Genomic DNA, 27,495 nt, shown 5'->3' with positions numbered 1-27,495 from the left:
TGGATGCCTTGGAAGATGCAGAGATGATTTGGAATGTGCTTGCTGAAATATGCTGTTGTAACCCTGGGCTTAAAATAACATCTGGAACACTGTGAAGCTTAGCTATGAGAAACCAGTGCAGGAGGCATGCAGGTGAGTCTGGATAGCTACTTGCCCATTGGTTCTGCATTCACTCCTGGGGTGTCCCATGCTAGGCAAGGCGCTTCCCTGGAGCCTAGGCTGGTCACAGGCTTCTGCAGCTGAGGGGTTGCAAAGCACTGAAAATGAACATTTTCCCCTCCTCCACCTTCTCAGCCAACCTTGCATAATTTCCCCTTTAGCCTCCCTAGACAGGTTCATTACAATTCCCCTCCATTAATATGTAAATATGCCCTAGGGGAAAAGGCAGTCTGGATTTATTAACATGAATCTTTTAACTCTTTCACTGCTGCACTTCCCTTTGTGGACAGGAGGGTGCATTCCCCAGCCTGGAAAGCTGTGAGGAAGGGAGATTGCATGAAAGGAGAACCATAAGGTGCTGCAAGAGGATAAAGGGAACCATGCCCCTGTGGCACTCCAGGAGGGATGGGTTTTGTCGGTAAGTGCAGACTTGCAAATTGCTGAGACCTTGATTCTGCCTTGCATTTCTGCCAAAGGCTTCCTGCACATGCCACTCAACCCTCTGGCCAACTGCTGGGAGCAGCCAGAGAAAGGTGACAGCATCTTTACACTGCAACTTTTGACATGTGCCAAGAGTGTTGAGGATGTACCTCTGTGCTTTGTCCATCCACAGCTGCACTGGCTGACCAGGAGGATGGGAAAGCTCTTGGGAAAACTCCAGCATAACAAAATCCTGGCCAGTGTTCCTACCCAGTGGCACAGAGACAGGCACATCTGTCAGGACCTGCAGTGTGACACAGCACACCAGGACTCCATGAGTGGACACTGGGACCAGGAGCCAGGGAAAGCCTGGAGGAGCCCAAAGGGCTCACAGAGCTCAGCAACTTAGAGCTGCCCACAGCAGCTACTGCTCACCCTGGGGAACTTAAGCTTCAGCATTTCTCTGGGCAGAAAAAGCCTTTAGGTAGCCAAAAAACCTGGTATCTATTGGCTGGCAAATTTACAGTCTGACTCTAATTTGGTTTTCACTGCCACAGTGATGAGGTGTAAATTCCTTTTTCTTAATTCAAGGTACATATTGACATTTAATCATCCAAATATGTGCCTCCTTTGACAATTCATTTCCCTGCAGCTTCTTTCAACAATTGCCTTTTCTGGCCAGGGCCCTATAAGAGATGATTCCTTGACTCTGCTGCAAAGGAAATGAATGTCTCTTGCTCTCTCTCTCTCTCTTCGCTTTTGGTTGCTTGTTTTCCAGCAGGAGATATTTCAGTTTGCACCGTACAGACTCTGTTTGACAGGAATATTAGCTTTCACACTTCTCTGGGTTTACAAAGTCAGGACATGGAGCCGTGTGGTCGTCTCCAATACCCACCCCCTTTCCCAAGTCCTTTCCATACGCCCTGCACCTCCACCACAAGTAACTGCGCTGCTTCTTTTGACTTGTGGCTTCTGCCTTGCAAGCATTTTTGGTGACTCCCATCTTAATACCTCTATAAATATAGTTAATTAGATCTCCTCTTGAGCTAACTGCAGTGAGGGAGATCTCTCTTCTTCTCCAGTGGTGTATCCTGTGTGGGTGGCCTTGACTTGGTTCATTTTGGGCACTCTCGCCTTTGGGTTCAGTTTCTCCACGTGGCTGTGAGCCATCATCCCCAGCACAGCACCAGCTCCAGATGTGACCAGCCAGGAGCACAGCTTATTTTCCAGGAAGAAAGAGCCAAGAACTTGCCACATCTAGATAGGCAGCAGGAAGGGATGAAGAGTAGGGAAAGGGTTCAGGCACATGGAAATACTTGAAAATCTCCACCAGATGCATACACATCCTTCCACACTCCACCCTGAAATAATGTCTTCCACCAGTTCTCTTGCAAACATCCAGAGACATCAGCCCAAATGCCCCTTCCTGTGCCTGTGACAATACAGCCCTCCTTTCCCACCTCAGATCAGTTTGTCCCAGTCACATGCTGGAACAAGAGAGGGAAAAATTAGGATGATAGGCCTGCCTCCAAGGACATACACTTTGTGCCCTTGGTTATCCAATTTTAGTGTAAAAGCTGGATTGAATAGTGCAGAAGGCATTGGAGACACCAGGCTAGCTCATCCTGTGGTGGTGGCCAACATCTGCCCAACAAGAGGAACAAAGGAAACAGCGAATTTTGGCACCAGGCCTCACACAAAACTTTTTAAGACATTTTGAATATCCAGCTTGAGTTCAAGTATTGTTGGTATGAGAGTGTAATATTCCATTAGTTTGTGATCAAATTCTCAGTTTGATTTTTTTTTTTTTTTTGTGAGTTTTGAACTCAGTTTGAGCTTTTTGTCTCTGGCAGCTTTCTCTAAAGGGAGAAAGAATGTCACTGGCCACCCAGAGTCTGCTTTACTTCAGCAGAAATAGGGTTTTGCTATTCTTGTGTTTGATGCAGGTTGGAATGGGAGATGATTAGCCTTCCACCCCTGTTGTATTAGGCAACAGGCTCTAATGCATTCCTGGAGTGGAGTGTATTACACAAATGGCAGCTGCGTTTCCCCCACAGCTCATCTGATTTGACTTGGCTGGCAAAGGGTTGGCACAGCACACAAAAGCCACAGGTGCAAAGATCGGGCTGACTCAGGCAGAGGGGAGAATCCAACAGCGGTCAGAGAGCAGAGTGTAGAGGAGAGGCAGCAACGGATGCAGGAGTGTCCCCAGCTGCAGGTCCTGAACGTGTGTGGTAGGTTGGATCCCTCCCAGGTAGGCACACACAGCAAGTGTTACCCGGCCCTGCCTGGGTAAACAGTGACCGGGCAAACAGGGGAGGGGAAGTCAAGCTGCCTCTCCAAGTGCTGCCCTCTGTGAAAAGCAGTGACGGGGCAGATGGGCTTGAATAACCACTGGGCCCTTAACCTTACAACCACCACATCTAGGCCCACATGGGGATAGCTGAACACCTCCAGGTCTCTGAAGCAGACTCACCTGGGACTGGCCGGCGTGTGTTTGTAGGAAATGCCCTGAGCACGGTTGCATTGTCGTTTGCGATGCTGCTTCTGCTGGAAAGCAGTCCAAAACGGGACTCTGGGGTAAAATGATTGCTCGGTGTTTGGGTGGTGGTTATGGGGAGACTCTCCTGGGACACTTCAGGGTTATGCCTTTATTCCTTAGGCTTTTAACCAAAAATAGAGTTCCTCTATGCGAGGAATTTACTGAAGAGCCCCCTCCACAGAGTCGCACCAGGGCAGGGTGCTGTAGTGTTTTTAGGGCTCTGCAGCTAATGAGATGCCATTTTCTGACAGGGGAAGCGTGGCTGTGAAAGATACAGAGTCAGAAGGACCCAGAGGGAGACCTGCTTAGTGCCGCCCGCTGCGGCGAGCAGTGCAAACAAAACGGGAGCAAGGGGACAAAGGAAGAGGGGTGTGCGCAGCGTGTGCCTGAGTGCGTGTGTGTCTGTGTGCCTAAGTGTGTGTCTGTGTGCCTAAGTGTGTGTGTGTGTCTGTGTGTGTGTTCTGTGTGTGTCTGTGTGTGTCTGTGTGCCTAAGTGTGTGTGTGTGTGTGTCTGTGTGTGTGTTCTGTGTGTGTCTGTGTGTGTCTGTGTGCCTAAGTGTGTGTGTGTGTGTGTCTGTGTGTGTGTTCTGTGTGTGTCTGTGTGTGTCTGTGTGCCTAAGTGTGTGTGTGTGTGTGTCTGTGTGTGTGTTCTGTGTGTGTCTGTGTGTGTCTGTGTGCCTAAGTGTGTGTGTGTGTGTGTCTGTGTGCCTAAGTGTGTGTCTGTGTGTGTCTGGGTGTGCCTAAGTGTGTGTGTGTGCGTGCCTAAGAGTGTGCGTGTGCCTGTGTGTGCCTGTGTGCCTAAATGTGTGTGTGTGCCTGCCTCTGTGTGTGTGTGTGCCTGTGTGTGTGTGTGTGTGTGTGTGTGTGTGTGTGTGTGTGTAGCCGGGCGTGTGCCCCCCAGCGCGTGCGGCCCGGCGGTGTCCCGGCGGGGGTGACAGGGCGCTGCCCGGCGGTGACAAAGGCGCGGCGCGGGCCCAGCCGCTCTCCCCCATTCACAGCCGGCTTTCCTCTCTTGTTGTTTTTTTTTGTGAATGGAGGCGGTGACGTCGCCGCTCTCGCGCGCCGCCTCCCCGTCCATTCATGCGGCCCCCGCGCGCGCGGCGAAGGGGCGGGGCGGGGCGGGGCGGGGCGCGCGCCGGCCGCCGGCGGGTAGTAAAGGGCCGCGCGCGAGCGGGGCGGCGGGCGCGCGGGGGTGCGCGAGCGGCGCTGTGGGGGCGCGGGGCCCGGCGGGCGGGCGCGTGCTCCCTTCCCCCCCCTCCCCCCCCGCCATGGTGGCCACCGAGGGGCTGCGCGAGATGGAGGGCAGCGCGCTGAGGCGCCTCGTGGGCCGCGACGAGGCCGGGCCCGCCGGCGGCGCCGCGCGGTGCCTGCTGCTGGACTGCCGCCCTTTCCTGGCGCACAGCGCCGGGCACATCCGCGGGGCGCTCAACGTGCGCTGCAACACCATCGTGCGGCGGCGGGCCAAGGGCGCGGTGAGCCTGGAGCAGATCCTGCCGGCCGAGGGCGAGGTGCGGGCGCGGCTGCGGGCCGGGCTGTACGCCGCCGTGGTGGTGTACGACGAGCGCAGCCCGCGCGCCGAGGCCCTGCGCGAGGACAGCACCGTGGCGCTCGTGGTGCGCGCGCTGCGCCGCGACACCGCCCGCGCCGACATCCGCCTGCTGGCAGGTACCCACCGGGAACAACGGGGACACCAGGGGGGACACCGGGAACAACGGGGGGACACCGGGAACGGGGCGCTGCCTTCTCCCCCCCACCGGCTGTCCCGCCAGAGTTGGAGCCGGCGGCGGGGCCGGGGGCTGCGCTACCCCGGGATGGGGTCCCGGCACGGTCTGAGCCGGGTCAGGGCATCGAGCGGGCCCCGTGCCCCTCCTGGGACATGAGGGGAGGGAGTGTGTGCGGGGAAATCCCCCCACGCTTTGTCTGAGTCCATCCCCAGACCCAGAGAAGGGATCACCCCCCAGGTGCAGGGAAGGGATTGGTGCAGGGGCGAGTTCCTGCTGTCACGGCGAGGTCTCCTGGCAGCGGACAGAAAACTGTGCTCTGTGCTCCTTTGGCGACTACAGCGGGGATCAGGGCTTTCCCCCCCCCCCCCTCTCTGCCGTGTGTTAAATGGGAAGCTGTGCACGTTTCTCTGAGAATCGCCGTGAGATGATTTACGGGCGGGGGATGCTCAGCTGGGGTTCCTGGATGAGCTCTGTGGGGCTTTTCCTTCTTTGTTTACAGCCCGAGAGTCAATTTATTCCTTGGCTTGCTTACAGCAGGGGTGAGGATGTGTATGTAGAGCAGCAAATCCATTAAGAGGCTTGATAGATGGAGGAAGTAGCACTTGAGTTGTACTAGACACAGTAAAAGCAGCAGGAGCTGTTCCAGGGATGCGATACGATGTGCTGCTGCGGGAGTGCCTGCACAGCAAGGGCTCGCTCAGGAACAGGCTCCTTTACCGTGAGCCAGCGTGGGGCTGGAGCCACGCATGGGGCAGGAAACGCTCTTCTGCCTCAAGGGTGGCCTTTGCCAGCTGAGAGCTTCTGGTGCCTCTGTGGTTCTCCTGGGAGGCTGGTTGGAATGGGAGCCCTTTTAAGGAATGGGCTCTGAGAGACTCAGTCTCGGCACTACAGTGTTCTTGAGTACCACAGGGCTACTAAAATGATCCTGCTCCGATTCCGTGAGAGCTACACTAATCCAGAGCTGTGCACGCCCAAGTGCACATTTGATGAAGATCCAGGCGTGTTTTGTGCAGGGCAAGGTGCTGCCAGGCTCCCTGTGAAACAGCCAGGCTGGATATTGCTTGGCCGTGGGCACCTGCTCTGCCTGGCTCCTGCTCCAGCCAGGAGCTGCTGGATCAATGAACCTGAAGAGAAACATTTGAAAAGGTCTCTTTTTCTTTCCAAGATGTTTCTGTCCATCACCCTGGGAAGCTTTTGCCTCTCACGGTGCTATGACCACTGGAGTGCAATGTAGTAAATCCAGGGATTTTAGGATCCCTGGAAGTTGTTTAACGAGGGCTCTTGGTTTTGGATACTCTTTCAAATCGAAGCAGTTGGAGTGTAAAGGGATGTCAGGCCAGGGAAATGGAGCCTCTGCAAGCTGTCCTGGCTGCGTGGGAGGGATAATGCAAATGCAGTGATGCATCTGCACGGTTCTGCTTTAAGGTACTAGAGCCCTTCCTTTCTTAGGGGGAGGAAACCACAGCGGGCACTGGGATGCTGGCAGTATCAGGCTCTAGCTGCTTAGGGATTCCTGGGCTGCATGAGACACTCGCATCCATTGTTTTGAATATCCAGCCTTCTTCAGGGCAGTCTCAGAGCTAAGGCTGGGTAAGAAAGATGTGTCCTGCTGTAAGCCAAAATCTGCAGGCATAAGTCCTGGAGTTGGTTTGAGTCTTCAAGAACCAGCCTGGGAGTCAGGGCTTGATCTAGCTGGAGTTCTGTGGTGATAGTAAAATACTTGATTTTCACAGATTTTCAGACTCAAAGCCAGACCCTACAGGGATGTCAGGGTTGTTGATTTGATTTCAATGAGAGAAGGAAATCTCACCAGAAATGTTCATTGGCAACTCAGCGCTGCAGTTTCCCTGTCCTGGGAACTCAGTGGGGGTTGCTCTTGTTCCACCTGCCAGGATGAAGTCCTGACATCCGCTGTGCTCATCCCCCTAGCAGCAGGAGCCAGCTGCTCCAGGTGTCCTTGCATGTCAGCCTGCACCTGTGTCCATGGGAGGCAGCAGACACCTCTCTCTGAGGGCAGCTCGGCTATACCTGGCCAGAGCCAGGGCTTTCCTGGTCTGTTGTTGAGGGAGCTCTGAGCTGAGGGGTCAAGCTGGGAACGGGAGACCTGCCTGACTTTTGTGACAATATGATGTGTCAAGGGAAGATGAGAACTGAACAGTCCTTGGCCTTGGAGCAGCTTTTCCCATTTAAGTCTGGAAATAAATCCTCTCTTCATTGTCTCAGAGAGCTGCCTTGGCCTCCGCCTGGGGTTTGGCCGGCAGTGTGCAGGGGATCGAACCCTGGACCAGAGACTTTGGGTAGCCAAGACCATTGCTCTTGGTGCCCTTCTCCAAGGGAATGGTGGGGTCTCAGGGATCCCCCCCTGTGCTGCCGAGAGCCTGACTGCTCCTCCTGGGGCAGGAGGCCACTCTCATCACTGCAGCATCATCTAGTGGCCAAGGGCATTTCTAGCCGTGCCGTTCTGCAGTCCTGTGAATGCAGTCTGGGATAACACTTGGTGCCTCTCTTCTTGCAGGGGGCTATGAGCGCTTCTCCTCCGAGTACCCGGAATTCTGTGCAAAAACCAAGTCCCTGAGCAATGTGTCACCCCCCACCAGCTCTGAGCCCCTGGATTTGGGCTGCAGTTCCTGTGGGACCCCCTTTCATGACCAGGTATGTCTAAAAGCCCAGTGCTTAGTTACTTTGACTGCCCTTCCAGCATTACAACCTGCTCCAATAGGAGTTTATCTGCTCTCCCTCAGCTGGGGCTTGCAGAGCCAGACAGAGTCCTGCTTCCATTCCTGTCATGGGAAAGCATGGTGATCCTCCTAATCCTAGGGTATTTGTGTGCCCCGAAAAGTGGACAAGACCAAATCCTGTTAACCCACACCTGCCTGTTTCTGAACAGGACAAAGAGAGGGAGAGGAAAGGCTGAAATATGTTTAGCACCTCAGGAAGGCAGCCTCTGCTCCCTCCCCTGAGGGCTCTGGATCAGGTGCCGGGTTGCTGCACAGCTCAGTGTTTCCAAGTCACCTGGATAGGTGTCCTGCCTGCCACTGTCCCCTGATCGACCCCATATCTGTTGTTTTTCTCTGTAACAGGGTGGGCCTGTGGAAATCCTTCCCTTCCTCTACCTTGGCAGCGCCTACCACGCAGCCCGGCGGGACATGCTCGATGCGCTGGGCATCACAGCCCTGCTGAACGTCTCCTCAGACTGCCCCAACCACTTTGAGGGGCACTACCAGTACAAATGTATCCCTGTGGAGGACAACCACAAAGCTGACATCAGCTCCTGGTTCATGGAGGCAATCGAGTACATCGGTGAGTGCCCGTGCAGAGATGTTGTGTGGCCCTGGTGGGAGGGAGGTCAGCCAGCACCTGCAGGTTTGCTGAGGGGTTGGGCCGTGGTGCCGTGGCAGGGTGTGGGTCTCATGTGTCGCCCCTGTTGCCCTCCAGACTCAGTGAAGGAGTGCTGTGGCCGGGTCCTGGTGCACTGCCAGGCTGGCATCTCCCGCTCAGCCACCATCTGCTTGGCGTACCTGATGATGAAGAAGCGCGTCAAGCTGGAGGAGGCCTTCGAGTTTGTCAAGCAGCGCCGGAGCATCATCTCCCCCAACTTCAGCTTCATGGGGCAGCTGCTGCAGTTCGAGTCGCAGGTGTTGGCCACTTCGTACGCGGTGGAGGCCGTCAGCCCCTCGGGGACGCTGCGGGAGCGGGGCAAGGCCACCTCCACCCCCACCTCGCAGTTTGTCTTCAGCTTCCCAGTGTCTGTCGGTGTCCATGCCACCCCCAGCAGCCTCCCCTACCTGCACAGCCCCATCACCACGTCGCCCAGCTGTTAGCTCAGGGCCAGGCCAGCCGGGCAGGTAGTGCCAGGCGTGCAGGGGCACACAGCCCCGTGATGTTAAGCAATAGTGCCGGACACTGCCATCCACCCTGGACTCGACATCTTTTTTGTAGAGAAATTTCTTACCTCATCTTGGTTTGTTTGCTTTTTATCGTTATGTTTTGAAAGCACGAAGTTGTAAAAGCCACAAACCTTGACATTGTCCAGGCTCTTTGGGGGAGGAAAAAAATAGTATACTGGGTTTCCTCAAGTGCCTGGTCTTCATGTGTTTCCATCCCTATTTTACTGTCTTGTTTTTTTACACTTCCCCTTCTCCCCATGTTTCCGCCCCCAGCTCAGCTAGGTTGACAAAGGGAGCATATCCTGGTTTTGTTGTGCAGCAGCCTTCCCCCTTGCAGAGACCTGTGTGTGTGTGGTGGATGCTGCTTACCTGTGCCAGGTACACTTCAGACAAGCAGAGCTGTAACCAGGCCTTGGGGCAAGCAGGAGTGGTGGCACAGGGCTGCCTGCACTCAACCTCCAGCCCTGCCACTGGCTGGGGAGATGAGGCAGCAGCTGGCAGACACTGCCGAGTCACCAGCTGAGCCCATTCCAGTGGTAGAGAGCAATCACTGTGGTTGGGAAGTGGTGTGGAGGGAGACACATAGTCTGAAATGCCTCTTTTCTTGCCTCTGTGGATTACTGGTTTCCACAAAATTTAGGTCCACTCTCCTGTGGCTTTAAGATGAGAAAGAAGGGGTGGGGCAGCAGTCTGGGCTGCTTTTGATTACCCTGTTCAGTTTCCTCTTCACCGGTCCCACTGCTGCTCTACTTCCAAAAGCAGCAGGATGGGACATGGGTGGGCTATAATGGAAGAGAGAAGCTGTTGGGTGGAGGACAGGCTGGCCCAGAGGTGTCATTCATCCAGCATTTTCAAGCTTCTCCCACCTCATGACCAGCCCTTTTCCTGTGCTCAGTCTTGTTCACCTGTGCAACACTTCTGCAGCTTTTGGTCCAAGCCTTGAAAATGCCTCATCTTCAACCCACCTGGAGCCTTATTTCCCACCCTACCTCTGTCCTTCCCTCCAGTCCAACACACAAGATGCCTGCGTGGCTGATGTACATATGTATGGTTTTGTTTTTGTTTTGTTGGTTGGTTGTTTTTTTTTCTAGAAATTAACTTTTTATTTATTGCCTGAGGGAGAGAGAAAACATTGTTTGGAGTAAATAAAAATAAAACTGTTTTCAACAGTTTGGCTGGAGCAAGTTTGTCCTAAGACCAAGACAGAACAACAGGTTCTGCACACATTCCACTTTCACAGAGCAACTGTTAAAAATGTATTTATTGACTTTTAAACTATTACAAGTATTGCAGATCAGACATTTAGCCAAGCACATTTATAGATCAAACTCAGTTGTTACAGAGATGTTACCTAAAGTCCGCCATGTAGGTAGGCTGAGAAACTGCCCATCGTCTTCAACTTTGAGAGAGAAGGTAAAAGAAGAAATAAATAAGTGATATCCCAGCTCCAGATAATTGGCAACCAAGAGAGGACACATACAGGGCTAGTTATGAAAACAAGTTACACAAAAAAAGATCTAGAAATTCAGCCCCCAGCTACATTGCCATCTGGGTTGCCAGAGAAAGCAATTAGGAATGACAAAGCACAAGCTCATGGGACTGCAGCACAGAAAATCCCCATTTCAATTTCCAAAGCTGAAGCAAGTTCTGCAGATGTTAAGAAAATATCAAAATTATCTTGTAATAAGAGAGATTCTAATAATCTACATTAGTAATTAATGGGACCAGCACTAAAACTTGCCACCAACAGGTTCAGCAAGGCCAATACATCAAAACCAGTCAGGTAATGTGACTTGACAGGCATATGTGTCAGTGTAATGGAAATACATCTGCTTCCCATGTCCCCTACAGATTCCCAAGCTCATTCACCTTGCTTCAGAGATTTTAACACATACAGTGTTCCCCAATCCCCTGGGTTTCACATCTACTCTGTGTTCAGAGGAGTAGGTACACTGCCACTCCCTCTCTGCACATCTGTCCTGCCACTCTCAGAAAGACCAGGAGAACACCTCTGGACTGTGCCAAGCCACCACCTCTGATCACCAATGGATTCAAGCTGTGGAGGTTCACAAGCCACTTGCTACATGAGGCTTTCCCAGGTCCTCCCTATCCAGGCTGCAGTATAGCTTACAATGCTGCACAAATATTCAGCTTAACATAACTGACATAGGCATTAGATGCACGTCCTTTTAGACTATTGAGCTAGACTTTCTGGCAAAGAAATGGAAAGCATGGAAATCTAAAGCATGGAAACAGAGAAATCCCACTGAAAATAAATTCACACATTTCCTGACATTCAACTTCTGAGAATGATTAGCAATGTTCAAACTAATCTGTTGTGTGGCTGGACCCTTTCTCTTACCCATGTTGAAAAATCCTGTTCAGGGCAATTTCTGTTAACAGTCCCAGGTGGGAATTGCAGGCAGTGCATGAATTGTGTGGAAACTCTGATGTCATTGCAGGGATGCAGGAGGCTTTTTTGAGGTTTGCCACCATCTTAAGTATCTCTCACAGGCCATGCAGTGGCACAGCATGTTTGCACCCCTCAGCACCCCACATGTTTACAGGGAGTAGACACCTCCTCTAACCTGCAACAAACAGTAGGAACAGCTGGTTTCCAGAGCCAAGAAAGTGCCCTTCTCCAGGGGCTACTCCCTCCCATATACCACATGCTTTTTCTGTGTCTGCTGCCCACCAAAGCTAACAATGCAGAACATTTTGCAGGGTTTTCTCTTTGCTTCAGCGTAGAATTTTCTTTTGGGATATTCCCATAACAAATAAAGCGAAGTTTAAGTTTGCAGGCAAAATAAACTCCTGCTACATAATGCAGTGGGATTCAATTGCATCACATGCAAACACTTGAAACAGAGGCTAGAAAACCAATACTGACTGCAACATGGTAGAACTAGTATAAAAGGTTTGTAACAGTCTCTGTGGAGCTGGGATCAAATACAACTGGTAGATAAAAACAAGAATGAGAAAATAAAATATACCTTATTAAGGTACTGTACTATCTGCTTTTAATCGTAACAAAAGTTTTGTTGAGAGCCATCAGACTGCAGTGTCACTCTGCACCAGGTATCGAAGTCATCAGTCTCATGGAAACAGTTTCAGCAATGGAGAGCAGAACCCTCCCTCCTTTGTTAGATGGTGACTTTTCTTCAGTTTTGCTTATTAAGGTCCTGTGGCAAAACTACAAAGAAGTATCAAAGGGACACTGGCAAAACTCAACAGGCCTGAGGGACACATTGTCCCTTGTGCCAGCAGACACCAAGCTCTGTCCCTGGTCTCCCAAGCCTATGAGGGCCTAGCCCAGTGTTTTTATGTCCTCAGCTCCTACTGTGCCTCCACTGGGGATCCAATGCTGCAAATGAACATGTAGGGGACTGCTCTTCTCAGGAGGTCAAAAACTTCATTCCTCAGGAGGCAGCGACTGCCTGGTTATGGGGTCATGGCATTTTTAAGGTTCCATTGTAGTTAACTCCCCCAGCTAAAGCAGCAGCATCTGTACCGTTAACAGCCTGCCAAATGCAGCTCTACACCACAACCACAACTGGGTTTTTCACAGGTAACTTTGATATTGATGGGCAGATCCTCGCTTTGTTTTGAACTGTAAGAGGAGCTATGACAACATACGCTACTCCTGCACAGGTGTCTACAACACACAGATGCATCATTAAGCCTGGGTATTCTTCTGTGTCTGGCCACAAACGGATACGAGATCACGTCATTACGAGACAAAAACCACTGCAAAATGATTTCCTCACACAGCACATCAGAAACATCAACATTAGCTGTTCAAAGATACTGGAAAGTAGAATCACAGAATATGCTGAGTCAGAAGGGACCCATCAGGATCTTTGAGTCTAACTCCTGGCTCTGCACAGGACAGCCCCAAGAGTCACATCAGGTGCCTGAGAGTGTTGTCCAAATGGCTGTTGAACTCTGTCAGGCTTGGTGCTGTGGCCACTTCCCTGGGGAGCCTGTTCCAGTGCCCAGCCACCCTCTGGGTGAAAATCCTTTCTCCTAATACCCAGCCTAAATCTCCTTTGACTCAGCTTCATGCTCTTTCCTCCAGTCTTGTTACTGGTCACGGAGTGAAGATATTGGTACCTGCCTCTCCACTTCCTCTCGTGAGGATGCTGAAGACCTCAATGAGGTTTCAATCTCCTCCAGGCTTTTTTTATCCTCTAGAAATTTCAGGCTGCAAAGGGAATCCAGACTAGCCCTTAGTTCAACCAGCACACAGGAAACAACAAGCAAGAACAGCATCCGGTGTGGGCTCAGTGGGTTGTTTTTTTTTTTAATATTTGTTCTTGTTTTTGAAAGATGTAAAGCTTTTAACTTTTACACCCACATTAACCATTTTGCTCACCTAAGCAGCACAGCTGTTTCACCATTTAAAACTATGTCTATCTGGGGATGGAGAGCAGCACTCGCTCTGGTCACTATCTGAAACCCTAGTGCAGATAGGCACATCCCCTCACCCCATTATTATCTAAATGAAAAACAATTCCCAAACTTAAATGGTGAATACAAAGCTTCAAAGCCTAGTAGTGATCTTTGTAATCCTAACACTATGAAACAAGTAGCCAAAATACAAGCACCCAATTTTATCAATGAAACTTGTTTAAAAGGACAACTAGGCTAGAGCCTGGCTGGGACTTCAAAGCTACATATTTAATCAGGTCACATAATGAAGCGAGAACCATATATCCACTGTCAGCTCAAGAAAAGTAAAACTCAGAGTTCAAGTTCTGTTGGAGTATTGCTATTTCTAAGGTTTTCTTTAGAGTATTACAAACAGATGATTTTCAGGTAGCCATATTGCATCAAATGACTGATTTTACAGAGGGTGGTATTTCTTATGAGGATGACTTGCTTTAACATTACTGTCTTAACGTTAAAAATAAAAATGTTGTGTCTTAATGCAGAAAGTGAAACACTTCAGGATTAAATCTCTTTTACACAAACATATTAGCAAAATCCCACTTGTGGGGAGCACATATATTTTTATGAACTAAGAGCACGCTATTCTGTTGCTTTCTTGCTTTAAGGGGGGGATAAAACCTGAATGCATGAACTGGATCATCAGATACTAAATAGTGCTGGTTGATAGGGTAATGTACAACATGTTGTATCCAAAAGAACATTTTTTTCCTCCAGCTGTTACATGGTCAACACTGAAGCACATCTCCTGGTATTGGTTGTTAGGAAAAAAATTAACATGTCTTGATTTTCAACCTTCTCTGAACTGTAAAACACCACTAAAAAGAAACAGTTTCTACTTTTGTTAAATCCATATCCACCATGAGGGGGACTTTTGAAACTGTTTGATGCTGTGCTATGCAATGCTTAAAAATAGTTTTCTCCTACCCAGCAAAATAAACCTGGGAATTTGGGAAGGAGGGTATTAAGTGAATAAATCCTAACTTTGTTCTCTGGTAGACCTGCAAACAAATCCACTTGCCAACTGATACTTTAAAATTTTGTTCTCATCAAAATGTAAAATCGATATTTTAAAAAATTATTACTTTTGTAAATCCCTTAAGCTCTTCAACTGTGATGTCACACACAAAGATGTTACAGGAAATTGCTGTAATACACTCTTCCTTACCAGCCTGAAACCCATTTACTGGGTCTCATCTTATAGAGGGACATGAACCACGTACACCCTCCTGTATGAAATCTTGTGACTTTTGACCTGCTTCTCCCAACAAAACCATACACTGCTGTAACTGGAGAACATTTCACAAGCTGCATGTACTTAACAGGAGCCTCATAAAATGTTCTTTCAGAGATGCCAGCAGAGGGCATGGATCTGTTTCATGAAGTTCTTCTAAGCACAAGAGCTGGTTTTACCCTTGCAAACACTTCCCAGGGCTTCCCCCAGAAAACTCACACAGACGAGGCAGCAAACTGACATCATTTGTTTCCACTCTCAAGTTACACTCACTCATGTTATTGTTTGCTCAGAGGTGTGCAAAAACCCCTCTATATTGAAGAACTTAACCTAGCCCCTCCTCAGATGAAATTTATATTGCATTGTTAATGATTTTAGTCGACTTGACTTTGTGCAAAATATCTTCAAGAAGATTCCGGCTCAACTTCAGAATACAAAAGGAGAATAAATAGGATCTCTTGAAAACAGGAAATGAATGGTGTATGCTGAAAAGAAAATGATGGGCTTAATGCAATTTATCTGCAAATAAAATAACTAGAAAAGTAGTGTCTGAAATTTTAACATGTGAGATGGCACCAATAAAGATTTCCATTTGCACAATAATGTTCCCAAGGTCTAGATCAAAACAGTATTATTTTACACATGGTAACTGCAGAGACTAGGAGCCTGAGATATGTTATTAAAAGGCAGTCCCTTGTAAACTTTCCTCAAGAGGAACAGTAGCAGTTGAGTATGCAAGAGTTACTCATATCATATTCATCAAGACAGCAATACTTTATAAAAGACATACAGCTTATTTCCAGGTTGTTAAGAATTTTATGTGATACTGATTTTCTGAAACACGTATCCATCCAGTCCAAGATTGAAGTCACATTCTTCTCCACTGCTCTGAAGTTACTAGGTCTTTTGTTCTGCTGCTGTTGCTGTCTGTGACGGAGCTTCTGGCTTCACAATTTGGTATGTAATGAGATATTCTGGGTATGCCTGGAAGTAAAATAAGAAAAAAAGCCCTGGTTTGTGCAAGGGTAACTCAGCAAGTTCCAGTTTTTTTTCATTTCACTAAACAGTGACCAGGAAGGACAGCACAAGAATCAGCTCTATGTTCACAGCATGCAAGAAAAAGTGGATTTCAAACCTAGCCAGCACCATCTGGATCAGCTGGATGTACTTAACACCTTGGTTAATACACAAATAGAAAGAAAAATGTTTCTTCCACAGAGTCACTGCCAGGAATTGTGTGCAACAGGAATTCAGAGTTACTCTCCTTGTTAGCTAATCCTACAGATCGGTCAGTGCCTGTTAAGTTACTCAAAAATCTCAGATGACTGATAAAGTCTGACCTCAAAAGGATCAACAACTTGTGATGTGACCTGCAATGCCTTTACTGGTAGTAAAATACCTGGCCCACCCAAACCACATGAGTCAGTCATCTGTCCATCTGTCCAGTGTTTCCTGGAGACAGCTGGTAGCCAGTTCACTCCCAGAACAAAGCTAAACGTGATGGAGGGCAGGGCCCCAGTCAGAGGAACCTTGACAAATGAGAGGAGACTGGACCTACAGAAGCCTCACATATTCCAGCAAAGGCACTTGAGATTAATTCCTTGTAACACTGCAGGATGAGAAGCCACTCAGCTGAAAAGGTGATGGGTCCTTGGGAGACAGCAAGCTAAAGCAGACTCAGTAGTGTGTCCTGGCAGCAGTAAAGGCTACGAGCATCCTGTGGTACATCACCAGATGTAGCAGTGATTGCTGTTTATTCAGTACTCACTTGACCACATTTAGAAAACCACACACAACTTTTAGGTTCTCCAATACTAGAGAGATACCAACAAGCTGGAGCCAAGTTCAGCAAAGGATCAATAAGATAGCCAGGGGGAGAGAGCACAGGATAAAGAAGATGCTGAGAGAGATGGGCTTGTTTGGTTCAGAAAAGAGAAGGTCTTGTGGGAGCATCATTGTCACTCTATCATAGAAAGTCGCCTAACTGGTCAGGCACAATCTGTGCTTACTGAAGCTGTGCTGGCTGTCTTGAATCACCTCCTGGTATTGCATGTGCCTTCTATGAGGATCTGTTCCATGATATTCCTAGGCACAGAGGTGAAGCTCACCTATCTGTAGTTCCTTTGTGTCCACTTTTCTCCCCTTTTAAAAAATATGAGTGATGTCTCCCTTTTTCCATTCACTGGGGTCCTTGCCTGACTGCCATGACTTTTCAAATGCCACAGAACCACAGAGTATTCTGAGGTGGAAGGGACCTGCAAGGATACCATCAAGTCCAAATCTTAAGTGAATGGCCCATCCAAGGATCAAACCCATGATCTTGGTATTATTAGCAGCATGCTCCAAACAACTGAGATATCTCAGGGTATGATGGGGAGTGGCTTGGCAACACCATCAGCCAGCTCCCTCAGGACCTGGGATGTTTGTCATCAGGCTCCACAGATTTGTGGTTATTCAGTTTCATCAGGTGATCTGGGAGCCACCCACAGTAGTAAGCAAAACACTTTTCTAGACTCAAGGTCTAGCTGAGTTATTCATTGAGATTAAAAATCAGCTTTTGAAGACTTCTGTGCTACTCCAGCTGCCATTTAAGAGCACTGTCACTGATCTGAATCTACAGGTAAAAAGTCCAGAATCCTCACAGTGTACTAGAGCCCCAGAAACACATGTGACCTTGATACTGCAGTAATGCCAATAAAACGCAATGGGAGAAAGACAGCATACTGAGAGAAGCTACAATAGGCTCCATCAGTGCTGCACAGGTGAAATTAGGCAATTCTGTATGGTATAAATCAGAACAGATCAGTGGACAGGAGTACCATTTGCTGTCTAGATACAGTTCACTGTTTATTTCCCCATTTAAATGAAAAAAAAAACCAACAACGTAATCAGCAGTGTTATCACAGCACACTTGGTCTGGAAACCAGCCACACCCATCTCCAGCTCCCAGCTCTGTCCTTCTATAAAGCCAGGCCTTGCTAACCCACCTACCTGTTCTCCCCTGTAGATAACATACTCAGCGTAAGCAAGTCCATTCACGCTTGGCCTGCCGATAACAGAATGGTGCCCGGGAGGGGCATGAGCCATTTTCATTGTGCTGAACTGAAGAAAGGATTTTCCAAGGGTCACTCTACAGAAGAGCATTTGTCTAAAACGAAAAAAGAGAGTATAATTTCATTTTCAAATATCTTACTAGGAGTTGTATGCTTCCAGAATGATATCAGTCTTTTGAGTTTATTTCATTACAATTAATTTCTCAAGGCTTTTTAGAGAAACACTTTTAGAAACCAGTTCTAAGACTGTATAAAGCCTGTCACAAAAAATCTTTCATGACACACAGAAAGGAAAACACACAATTTGTTTAGCCCTCACATGGAAGCCTGTTCTGCTTCATTTTATATAAAGTTGTTGAAAGAAGCTGAAATTCTCTGTGTTCCTACCAGCAGGAAATGGACAGGTGTCAAAGTGTAAGAAACACACTGATCTACTCCAGGACAAAACAAAGCTGTGGTTAAGTCCTGTTCCAAAATTATCTACCTCCAAAATTATCTGATCCACAGTACAACACTGTACTGATGACCACCACTTTGCATTGCAGTTTCTCCTGAGAGTGCCTGGAGTTTAATTGCTATTTTTCCCTGACTCTTCATTTTCAAACTTGCTGTTTCAAGCCTCTTTCCTGAGCCACAGTTCACTTTGATTTATACTCACTGCATGCTTAGATGTAATTTTTGACCTTCCTGTGGGACTTACTGCATTTATATTTGGTTTTGCTCAGTCTTGACAAATGGAAAACCACATTTTTCCTGCCGTGACCAAGCTCAAGTGGCCGTTCTTTGCCTGCAGGTCACCCTGTGCCAGGATCATAAAAACCAGGACAGCCAGAATTATGTGTGGGAACTCTGCTGGACTCCTACCTGTGGCAGATGTAACAGGACCTGTCTTTGTGTGTGGGACAGCCGGTTCCTCCCCCTATTCCGTACACGTATTGGTTGCTTTTTGAGGAGTTCTCAGCAAAGTAAATTCCAGCTCCAAACATCCCTCCAATGTATGCATGCCTTTCATCAAATCCTTTGTGAATGATAGCATTAATAAAAGGAGACCCTAGAACAGTGACACAAAAAGACACATACTTGTTAAGTTGTATAATAATACAAGACTCAATGTCAAGAGGAGTTTATCTGCCTCAAATAGACCATTAATACCAGAAAGTGTGCTAGTCAGCTGGAAGGGGGCGATACCCAGCAGGATGCAGTGATGTGTGGGATTTATCATTATATACCAAAATCCCACGTGTGACTCATTTCTTACTCATTTCACAGATCTCATTAAATGGCTTTCCCCCCACTCACATTTCAGTGCAATTTATCTTGTCAATGCACACCCTCTCCAGGAGTCAGCACTGGTTAAGGTGGGGCAAGGTGTCAGGACAATCATACCCAAAACCAATTTCCTACACAGAATCATAAAAGAATCTGGGGCAGAAGGATCTTCAGGCAATTGTCATTTGCAAGCATTTCTAGAGAAATCTTGCTGAAACTCATGGTTAGCTTTGATTCCTTTCCCTGATGCTTGCCTGAAGCACCAGGGCAAAACACTTTTATTGTGTGCTGCTTCTCTCATTTAGAAGACACCATGTCTTTCTCACAGCAATGTAACATCATCCCAGCAGCTTTACTGGAAATTATCAGGGATATGGCTTAGCAAAAACCCTTCCTCTTTCTCAACCAAAACACACTAAAAGTATTTCTTATCTAGCATAGCTTTTTGGATTGCAGTAACTACACAGAGTAACTCCACCACTCCCACACCCCCAGTGCACCCTCTGTATTTCTAGTGTAGAAACACAACTACTTGCATAGGATGGTGACACAGATTGCCTGTGGGTCCTTTCAAGGTTTGGGGTTTTTTTTTTGTTGAATACCAATACATACAAAGAGACATCACTTCCTTACCATGAAACAACATGCGCTCATTGTGATGATTGTGATTCTCCTCCGAGACCTCCTTCTGTCTGTGACAGAATCTCTCCCGCAACTTCTTGTTCACTACCTTTTGAATCTGCAGTAGAACAACAGATCCAGCCATGCTGTTACCATAACATCTCAATCTCTCACACGTATTTGAATAGTAATTTAAATGAAATATAGTTTGATGAAGTTCACATTAATTTGATTGGGAAACTGACAGCAAGACACATGAACGCTATGAAGATACCCCATGGCTGTTCTGCACGCAAGGCTGAAGTCTCTCAAACAACTCTGTAGCAAACACCTACAAATGGTTAAAACTACTGTGAAACAGCAGCCTAAATTCAAGTAGGTTTAAGGACAACTTTCAGGCTTCTTCTTACAGAGCCTGCAATACCACAAGGAACCACAAACTGTCTGAAACTCCTTCTCTCTCCGCTTTAAGCTCTGCTGACAGATCTCATCTAGCTCTTTGAAACTTGCTGTCTAGTTTAGGTTCATCTTTTATGAAAAGAACCAACTTTTGGGTATTTTCCTATAAAATAACAAGGTGTGCTGTTTAATCTATCTATGTAATTTCCGTCACATGCTCTAATACCACTGTGGTTTCTGTAAAGGACTTCACCATTGGTTGGGAGTAGAATGGAAGCAGAGTTTACTTCAGGATGCATGATCTATTGGATCAAGTTGCAAAGGCTCTGCACAGGCTTGCTTCTCCAAGAGACAGGCAGCACAGGTTTGCTGGAGCTCAGAAACCAAGTTCTGTTCTGATTCCCTCTATTTCCTTCTTCTCAGAAAAAGAAAGCAGAAAGTGTACTTTCCCTCAGAAAGACAACACTATTTCCTGGAATACCATGGCTTGGAAAATGCATTTTTCTAGTTGGCAAGGGCAAAGGAGGTAGCACCAAGCTGGAAACTTGCATAGGGAGACAAACTTCTTGTTAGAGGTCATGATCACACTTCCTTTCACACACTCCCCACCAGATCTCCTTTAAAATGGCAAGAAATGACCACACAGAGAAAAACAAAAATCTGTGTTGCAAGGGTCAAACACAGAAGTTATAGGCCTCTGAAATTCAATCAGGTTCTTCACCACCTCTGTCTTCAACATCAGCTCTTCAGACTCCTTTAGGAGCCCAAGTGGACGCTTGTCCCTCATCCCCTGTGCAGAGCACACACTCATTTTAGCACTTGCATTAACTCTGCTCCTGAATATCATTTCAACAAAGAACTTTAAATATAAAAGGGCAAGCCATTAAACTGATTCTGGTTTAAATACTAACCTACCTTACCACAAAAACCTGAGAGGTTTTGAAACTTACCCTGATGACATTGTATCTGTTGAAGATCCCACCAGCATTTCCACCATCCCGATGCTCCCGGATTGTACTTTGCATCTAGGCAAAAAAACAAAACTAAATGTTCAGGACATAACCCTTCCTAGCAAGGCAAAGTATCCATGCAATGTCTCAGTGTATCACTGTCAACAATAGATAATCTTGATGGAAAATTAATTAAAAGGTGTAAAAAAATAAAAAACAAAACAAACTCTCAATTTTAAATTGAGGTATACCTTAATTTCTCAAGCACCCAACATATTACACTGTTCCACAGTAGGGAACTGATTCCCTCAGAAACAGTTTCAGCAACAATATTTTGTAACAGTTCAAATAAATATTCCAATTTACTATGGCAGACAAGTTATCCCTTATTTCAGAAAAGTTTATAAAAAAGATCTGCACAAATTTCAGTTTATGAAGCTACTAATAAAAAATATGCCCATCTAAGCTGGCAGCAATCCTGATCATTTAGACCTTTTAAATAACTCCAAACACTGCTGGGCTATAGGGTAGGAACATGACACAAATAGCAAATGCACCGTAAAATGGAGTTTCTACCAAACACGACTCTTCAGGAAGTCTCTTTTCTGTTATGATTTTTGCTTTCAAAATGGTATGTGCCTGTAGTTTACTTAAATAAAAGAGCATGTGTGTGTGTGGGAGGCAAAATTACAGTCAATTCTCAATTATCCAAGAGCTGTTTATCTGGGTTACAGATTAACTAAGCCACTGAGCTGAGAGAAAAGCTAGTTCACAGAAAATGCCTAGAGAATTGCAAGGCCTTGATACCTTGGCTTCACACACAGCTTTTAATTTTCACAGGTCCATCTATCTACAGAAAGGCAAACTCTCTCTATGAGACAATACCAAGACAAGATCCAAAACACAACAAAATAAAACTGGGATAACACTAAGTGAGCAGAGACTACTTACTAAAAAAACTTGCAGGACATAGCAAAATAATTCCTATCATTGTTCTATATGAAAAGACAAATGAAGAACACTAAACTTCATGTCAGATCTATGCAAGTCATACATCAAAGCCTATTTTAGCACTTTCAACTTTTCAAAGTACTGCACACTTTGGCTCTGACAGGTTATCAGTGGAAAGAAAAATATATGGCCCCTGAAGCATTAGGAAAGGGACTTGGATTACCTCCTCTTCTACGGATTGATACTCCTTATCATCAGGAGCAAGGTCAAGGAGAATGGTCCCCTGACTCACACAGTGGAAAGTCAAATAAGGATTGGTACCTGCAAAGAGAAGAAATGAAAAGGAGAAAAAAGTCAACAGGAAAAACCAATACCAGCTCTATTTGTATCCATCATCATCACTGTTCTTCTTAAACAACTCCAGTACAGCAGGAAATGCAAAATAAACACAAGGAATAAACACAACCTCAAAAAGATGAAAGTGCTTCCGTTAGCAGCAGAGGCTTTAAAAGAGAGAAGAAAAATGCCTGTGGGACATAATTGCCCTTTATTGCTTCCTCTTTCCATAGAAACATCTCAGAAGCGTGGGGCAGCTAAAACCCTATCCGGCCTATCCTTCAGGTTATAATTGGCCTGTGGGTAGGTATTAGGGCAAATCAATCCAAATGCTCCTCTCTGGCTGAAACATGGTCCTGAGAAATGGGCACAGCTTCCAAAGCTGCCTCTGGGATATCCATTCTCTGAAAACATAAGTGATCGCTTGGTCTGGTATCTCCTTAACATATTCTTTAGCTGTCACAACCCACTCAGCCACCGTGTCTGCAGCAAATATACTTTCCTGACATTCAGATGCTTTTAAGACCTGGTGACAATGCCTACATTTAGAGAAAACAACTTATGGGGCCCTACTGTGTGCTACCCTTAGGCTAGCCAGTAAAAGTGTCATACTTACCTTGCTGACCTCCTAGAAGTCTCTCCACACCCTTTATTAATTTGTGGCGGTGTCCATACGCATTGATCCCAATTTCTTTAAGCTCTTCATGCCCCATGTCAGCCAACACGTCCAGGGTTATCTGGAAAGGGGAAAGCTCACAAAAATCACTTGCCAGACCTGGCTTGACTTTCAAGGCTGGAGACCTATCACTTCAGAAAATGGAAAGTATTCATGGTGCAACCAAGAGCATAAAGGTAGATACTGTTTCAATCAAGAGCATAAAGGTAGATACTGTTTTGCTTCACTTCTACTTGCTGCCACCTTCTGGCAAACCTCTCCCTATCACAGGACCATACCCAGCTGCTACAGCATGAAGTTGTGCAAAACTTTTACTTTTCTCACACCAATTAACAAGAGCTGGTTCTCATGAACATTTTTACTTAGGTAGAAGGGGGATGCATTGAAATGCTGGCACAAATATGGGAGTGCTTTTGAAGCATTCAACGTTTCACAGCATTGAACAATTCATTGTTTTCACTACACAAGCAGAAATTAATATTCTACAAGCTTACTAATAACAAGTTGAGGTGAAAAAGTGCATGTGAAGGTAGTGCTTGGAAAAAACAGCTTAAAAGAATAAGCTTAAAGAAGATGAGCTTGTTTTTTCTACAAACAAACTTACAGGAAGAGCTATATGACTTCAAAATGATGAATATATTGAATCTGATTTGCATTGTTAAATCTTACTAGTAGGAGAAGACCTTAACAGGTTAGGAGTTAAGGAAGCAAAAGTAGAATAATACCAGCTAGGGAACAGGAAGGTGTGAAAAACAGTAAGAAACACAGTAAGAAAACCTGAGAAGCGTATAGGCTGCTTTGAGGCTGGTTTCCTTCTGCACAGAAACAGTTCCAAACTAAAGAGAAGAGCTTATGCTCCATATATCATAAGGGAAAAAGTTCTGTGGTATTTTATCCTTGAAGAATACATTTTATAGAAACAGCTGGAATTGTAAACAACACATTACATTTCAAACCTTTGTTTCCTGATTCCTCAATAAAAGATTAGCAGCAGAGGCCAGAGGAAAAAATAATGATCAAATCCAGTCTCTTGCACTTGTACCTTTCACTTCCACATGTACATCCATCTCAGTCATATAAACAGATCTATTTAACTGCAGCATGTTAAATTTAAGAAACAGTACATAAAAGGAATCCACAAATACATTACAGGTACTTCTGCTGTAAAATGTAATGTAAGCTTAAGAAACTTACATTAGTTGTACTCTTTTCATATATTACGAACTATTGATAAATGTGCAGGTTTTATTCCCCTATTTCTCAATGACATTTGAAAGTTAGCCCAGCAAAACCCATTAATGCTACAGTCCCAACCTAACAGGAAATGTAGCTTCTGCATTCTGTACTGTGACTACTCCCAGGCTAGGTTTTTATTTCAGCATATAGTCAAACTGAATGATTTCCTAGATCTAAGTAAAGTATCATATGTAGCACTACAGGTGGTGAAAGGCTTGTTTGACTGTCAAGACTGCTGAAGGACAAATGCAGGTGACATTGGACATGATGACTATAATGAAGTTAGGTTCAAAAGTTCACAAGGTCCAAAATAACTCTCAGAATACAAGCCAAATTGGCAGTCACAGTGTATGAGTAAGTGAAAGTTACATGACACCTGAATCCAACAAGAGAAGGTATTTTATAGGTTTTGCAACTTCACCATATTGTATCTGGCAATTCATTTGCAGAAAACTGAAAGAAAACTTGAACACACTTGTTTTTCTGTAGATGTGAAATCAGGAGGTTTTTCCTTCCCTTTTTCAATTAGAAAATGAAAATGTCACTCGAATTTATTACGTTAGTTTATCCCCTAAACACAGAAATAGAGATGAGGGTTGCCACTTACCTGTTCTGTCTCAAAGATGTCCCGAAGGTGTTCAAGACCCAGGCTTTTTAAGAACTGGGTAATGTTCATGTCAAGACCAGAAACTATAAGACAAGAAACAAGTCTTTATATCCTATACATCTGAAGTAACAAAACCCAAACCAACCATCTTAAAAAAAAAAAAAAGGCAATACGACTGATTCTCTCAAAATTCCAAACTCTGATTCTTTTTACAATCAATTTGTCTGTCTGTAATAAACAATCTACTTCCATTGTGTCAAAGCTCTGCGCAAAGCTCATCACTGTTCCCTCTTCAGAATCAACTACTAAAAGCAAAAACACCTGTGACAAATACAGGCTCATACTGCAAAGAGAAGGAAAAGAAGGGTGGCTATATTTTTGCTCTGTGACCCCCTTAGATTCTGACCTAAAGCATGGGGTCCAGATGCTAATCAAACAGCTTAAAAACCCTTGGCAATATCCTCCAGCCATCACAATCGTAATTCCTTCCTCAAAATAATTCTCAGTGGATTTTCCTTACAAAGCCAATGAATATATGGGTGCCTAATCAGATCTGCATGATGGCTGATAGCAAACACAGATGAACAGTTAATAGTGAACAGTTAACAAGCGTCAGACACTTTAAAACATAGATAACAATTCAAACTGCACAGTATTTTCTGGCTAGTCAAAAATGCTTTTCAGATAAACCAAGGCCTATTTTGACACTAAATTACTGTACTTCTGCCAACGTAAACTTGTCCAGCAGCAAATGCACCTTCTCCTTCCTTCCTGTCAGTTCCTGCTGCTCCATCCCCAGCATTTGATGCCCCTCCTACAGCCAGTTCTGCCAGTGGCCCTGTGAGGTTATCTATGCTGCTGGCAGCAGAGAGGCAGGACGGTGTAGATGCTGGCGAGATCACAGAGGCACTAACAACAGTAGCTTGAGGCTTGAAGCACGTAGGCAAAGCTTCCGGAGGCATCGCGTCTATTAGCAAAGCTCGGATATCATCAGCCTGAAAAACAGAAAGAACGCTCAACATGAGCCCCTGCTATCACAAGTTACTGATCTCTGGAAATAATTTTTAATTGTTTTATTTGATTGTTCTCTTCCCCATTAGAAAGAAAACTGCCAGCTTCTGTTACAGGGGAATTCACAGTTGCAAGAACATTTTGGTTCACCACTCAAGACATAGGTGAATCAGGTTCTCCCCATTTCTAAAGCTATGTTAAGAAGCTAGACCTTATTTTTTTCTGACACAATGAGTTTATATGTGCTAAAGACAGGAAGAACAATGCAGCAACTTTATTTGGAATCCTTCAGAACCTAGGACAAGAAATGCCACTTCTTAATTTCTCTGTCAGGCTCAACTTCAGGTGCATTGGAACAAGGTTCCAGTGGAAAGACTACCACTGCCTTTACTATAATCACACCTCTTGGTTTGAATAGAAAAAAAGACAGGAGCTCAGGAGAAGTATGGTCTTAGCTAACAGTTGGATTCAGTCTTTATTGACTAAGTTAAGCAACACCCTTATCTTCAAGAATTTCCTCCTTAGAAGTTCTTGTAGAACATGATTAAGACATCCTTATTTTCCCCTAGAGAAATCAAATAATTTTCATATCCTTCATTACAAAGCAAGTTTTCTGAGCTCAGATGACTCTGGAGGATATTTCTTTAACTCTCTATAAATAAATCAATAACCCTAAAAGATTTGCACTGAAACCAGACACAGCATCCAATTTGGTTGCATTATTTATTCCATTAAGGTTGTTTAAGCTGGGACATACGTGTTCATATAACCTCATTAGGCTTTTAAACCATTTACAAGAAAGTTTACAGATGCCAGTTTTAGAAAAAGTTTGATAGCCACCTACAAATTTAGGAAGCAGAATGAATTCTTTGGAATGTTGTTTTTGAGTTAATTTTTAAAAAACAGGAACTGAGGTAATATGGAAGCACTGAGCACAATAATCCATTAAATGCTCCCATTCCTCTAAAGGCCCATCTGGTGTTTCTCCTAAGTTCAAAGAAATAATCACCAACAGTACACAGACTGACCATCATCAGAGACATTTCAATAAGTTTTATTTCTGGGAATGAGGAGACTGATCCCAGGAGTGAATCCTTAAGGAGAAACACACCTTCAATCACTAAGATTTGGCTTATCACTAAGATTTCAGCCAAAGGAAAATGCCTTGTCCCATGCATAAAAAGCCACAAAGAGGCACTCAGGAGATGCCCTTCTCTCTCCACCTCAGCACAATGGAAGCTGAGGACTGCTGATGCCATGGAGCCAGAGAAATGAACTTAATATGCAGAGTACATCCTCCAGAGCAACCTGTGGCTGGCTAACATGAACTTACTGTTGCCAGGTCTAGTGGTGTCTGACCCTCTTGGTTCTTCATGGTTGGATCTGCTCCATGAGCTAACAGCAGAGCACAGAGCTGTGTCCTTCCTTTTTGTGCAGCTTCATGCAAAGGTGTGAACGCCCATTTGTCTGTTGCATTTACACATGTATTATACTTGATCAACAGTGCTGCTATATCCACGTGCTGGAAAACACAAGAACATCTTGATCAACATGACACTGGTAAAACACACATTCCCTTTTCATGCTGGAGGTAATGGTGCCTAGAGACTCTTCTGGTTTTTCTTTCCTGTAATTCATTCTGCCTCCTGTGTCACAGGAGCAGCACACTTCTCCAGATACCAATTTATACTGCAGCTCCACAGTCATCTATGTCTGTGCACTACCAGATCATTCACCAGCATGAGAAGAATTTGGATCAGGCACAGAATCACCCCAAGTACAGAGCATGGAGTTTGTGCCAGCTGCAGGAGGAGACATGATACTTAACCCTGCATAAAGAATTATTTGTGGACAAATTTGAACTGGGAAATTTACTGGGCTGCAACTTTTGTGACACAACACTAGAAGCTCTGAAGATCAATGTGTTGTGCTACTGAGCCACCTCTGTGTGTACACAATCTTTGTTGTACT

At 45.8% G+C, this 27,495-nt stretch overlaps 2 protein-coding genes across 2 annotated transcripts in view; one reads left to right on the top strand and one right to left on the bottom strand.

The window, feature by feature from the left end:
- Positions 1-4,389: 4,389 nt before the first annotated feature.
- Positions 4,390-12,625, top strand: DUSP4 (dual specificity phosphatase 4; the record flags this gene model as incomplete). Its single annotated transcript, XM_083862059.1, has 4 exons — positions 4,390-4,786; positions 7,361-7,497; positions 7,926-8,145; positions 8,281-12,625. The coding sequence occupies 4 exons, from the start codon at positions 4,390-4,392 to the stop codon at positions 8,664-8,666; spliced, it is 1,140 nt and encodes a 379-aa protein (XP_083718185.1). The 3' UTR covers positions 8,667-12,625.
- Positions 9,976-27,495, bottom strand: part of TNKS (tankyrase) — a gene marked incomplete at its 5' end in the record, with an annotated part of 126,364 nt that continues 108,844 nt past the window's right edge. Inside the window, 10 exons of the mRNA XM_083862058.1 lie at positions 9,976-15,399; positions 17,407-17,563; positions 18,333-18,519; positions 19,371-19,476; positions 20,708-20,782; positions 21,882-21,979; positions 22,611-22,731; positions 24,514-24,596; positions 25,271-25,508; positions 26,858-27,046. Of these exons, the coding sequence (XP_083718184.1) occupies positions 15,313-15,399; positions 17,407-17,563; positions 18,333-18,519; positions 19,371-19,476; positions 20,708-20,782; positions 21,882-21,979; positions 22,611-22,731; positions 24,514-24,596; positions 25,271-25,508; positions 26,858-27,046 (1,341 nt within the window). The 3' untranslated portion in view covers positions 9,976-15,312. The remainder of the gene's footprint in view (positions 15,400-17,406; positions 17,564-18,332; positions 18,520-19,370; positions 19,477-20,707; positions 20,783-21,881; positions 21,980-22,610; positions 22,732-24,513; positions 24,597-25,270; positions 25,509-26,857; positions 27,047-27,495) is intronic.

Source organism: Zosterops lateralis, assembly GCF_965231275.1.
Source record: "Zosterops lateralis genome assembly, chromosome: 5".
Lineage (NCBI taxonomy): Eukaryota > Metazoa > Chordata > Aves > Passeriformes > Zosteropidae > Zosterops > Zosterops lateralis.
Note: the sequence above shows the minus strand (reverse complement) of the source record. Positions and strands in the feature narration are given on the sequence as shown.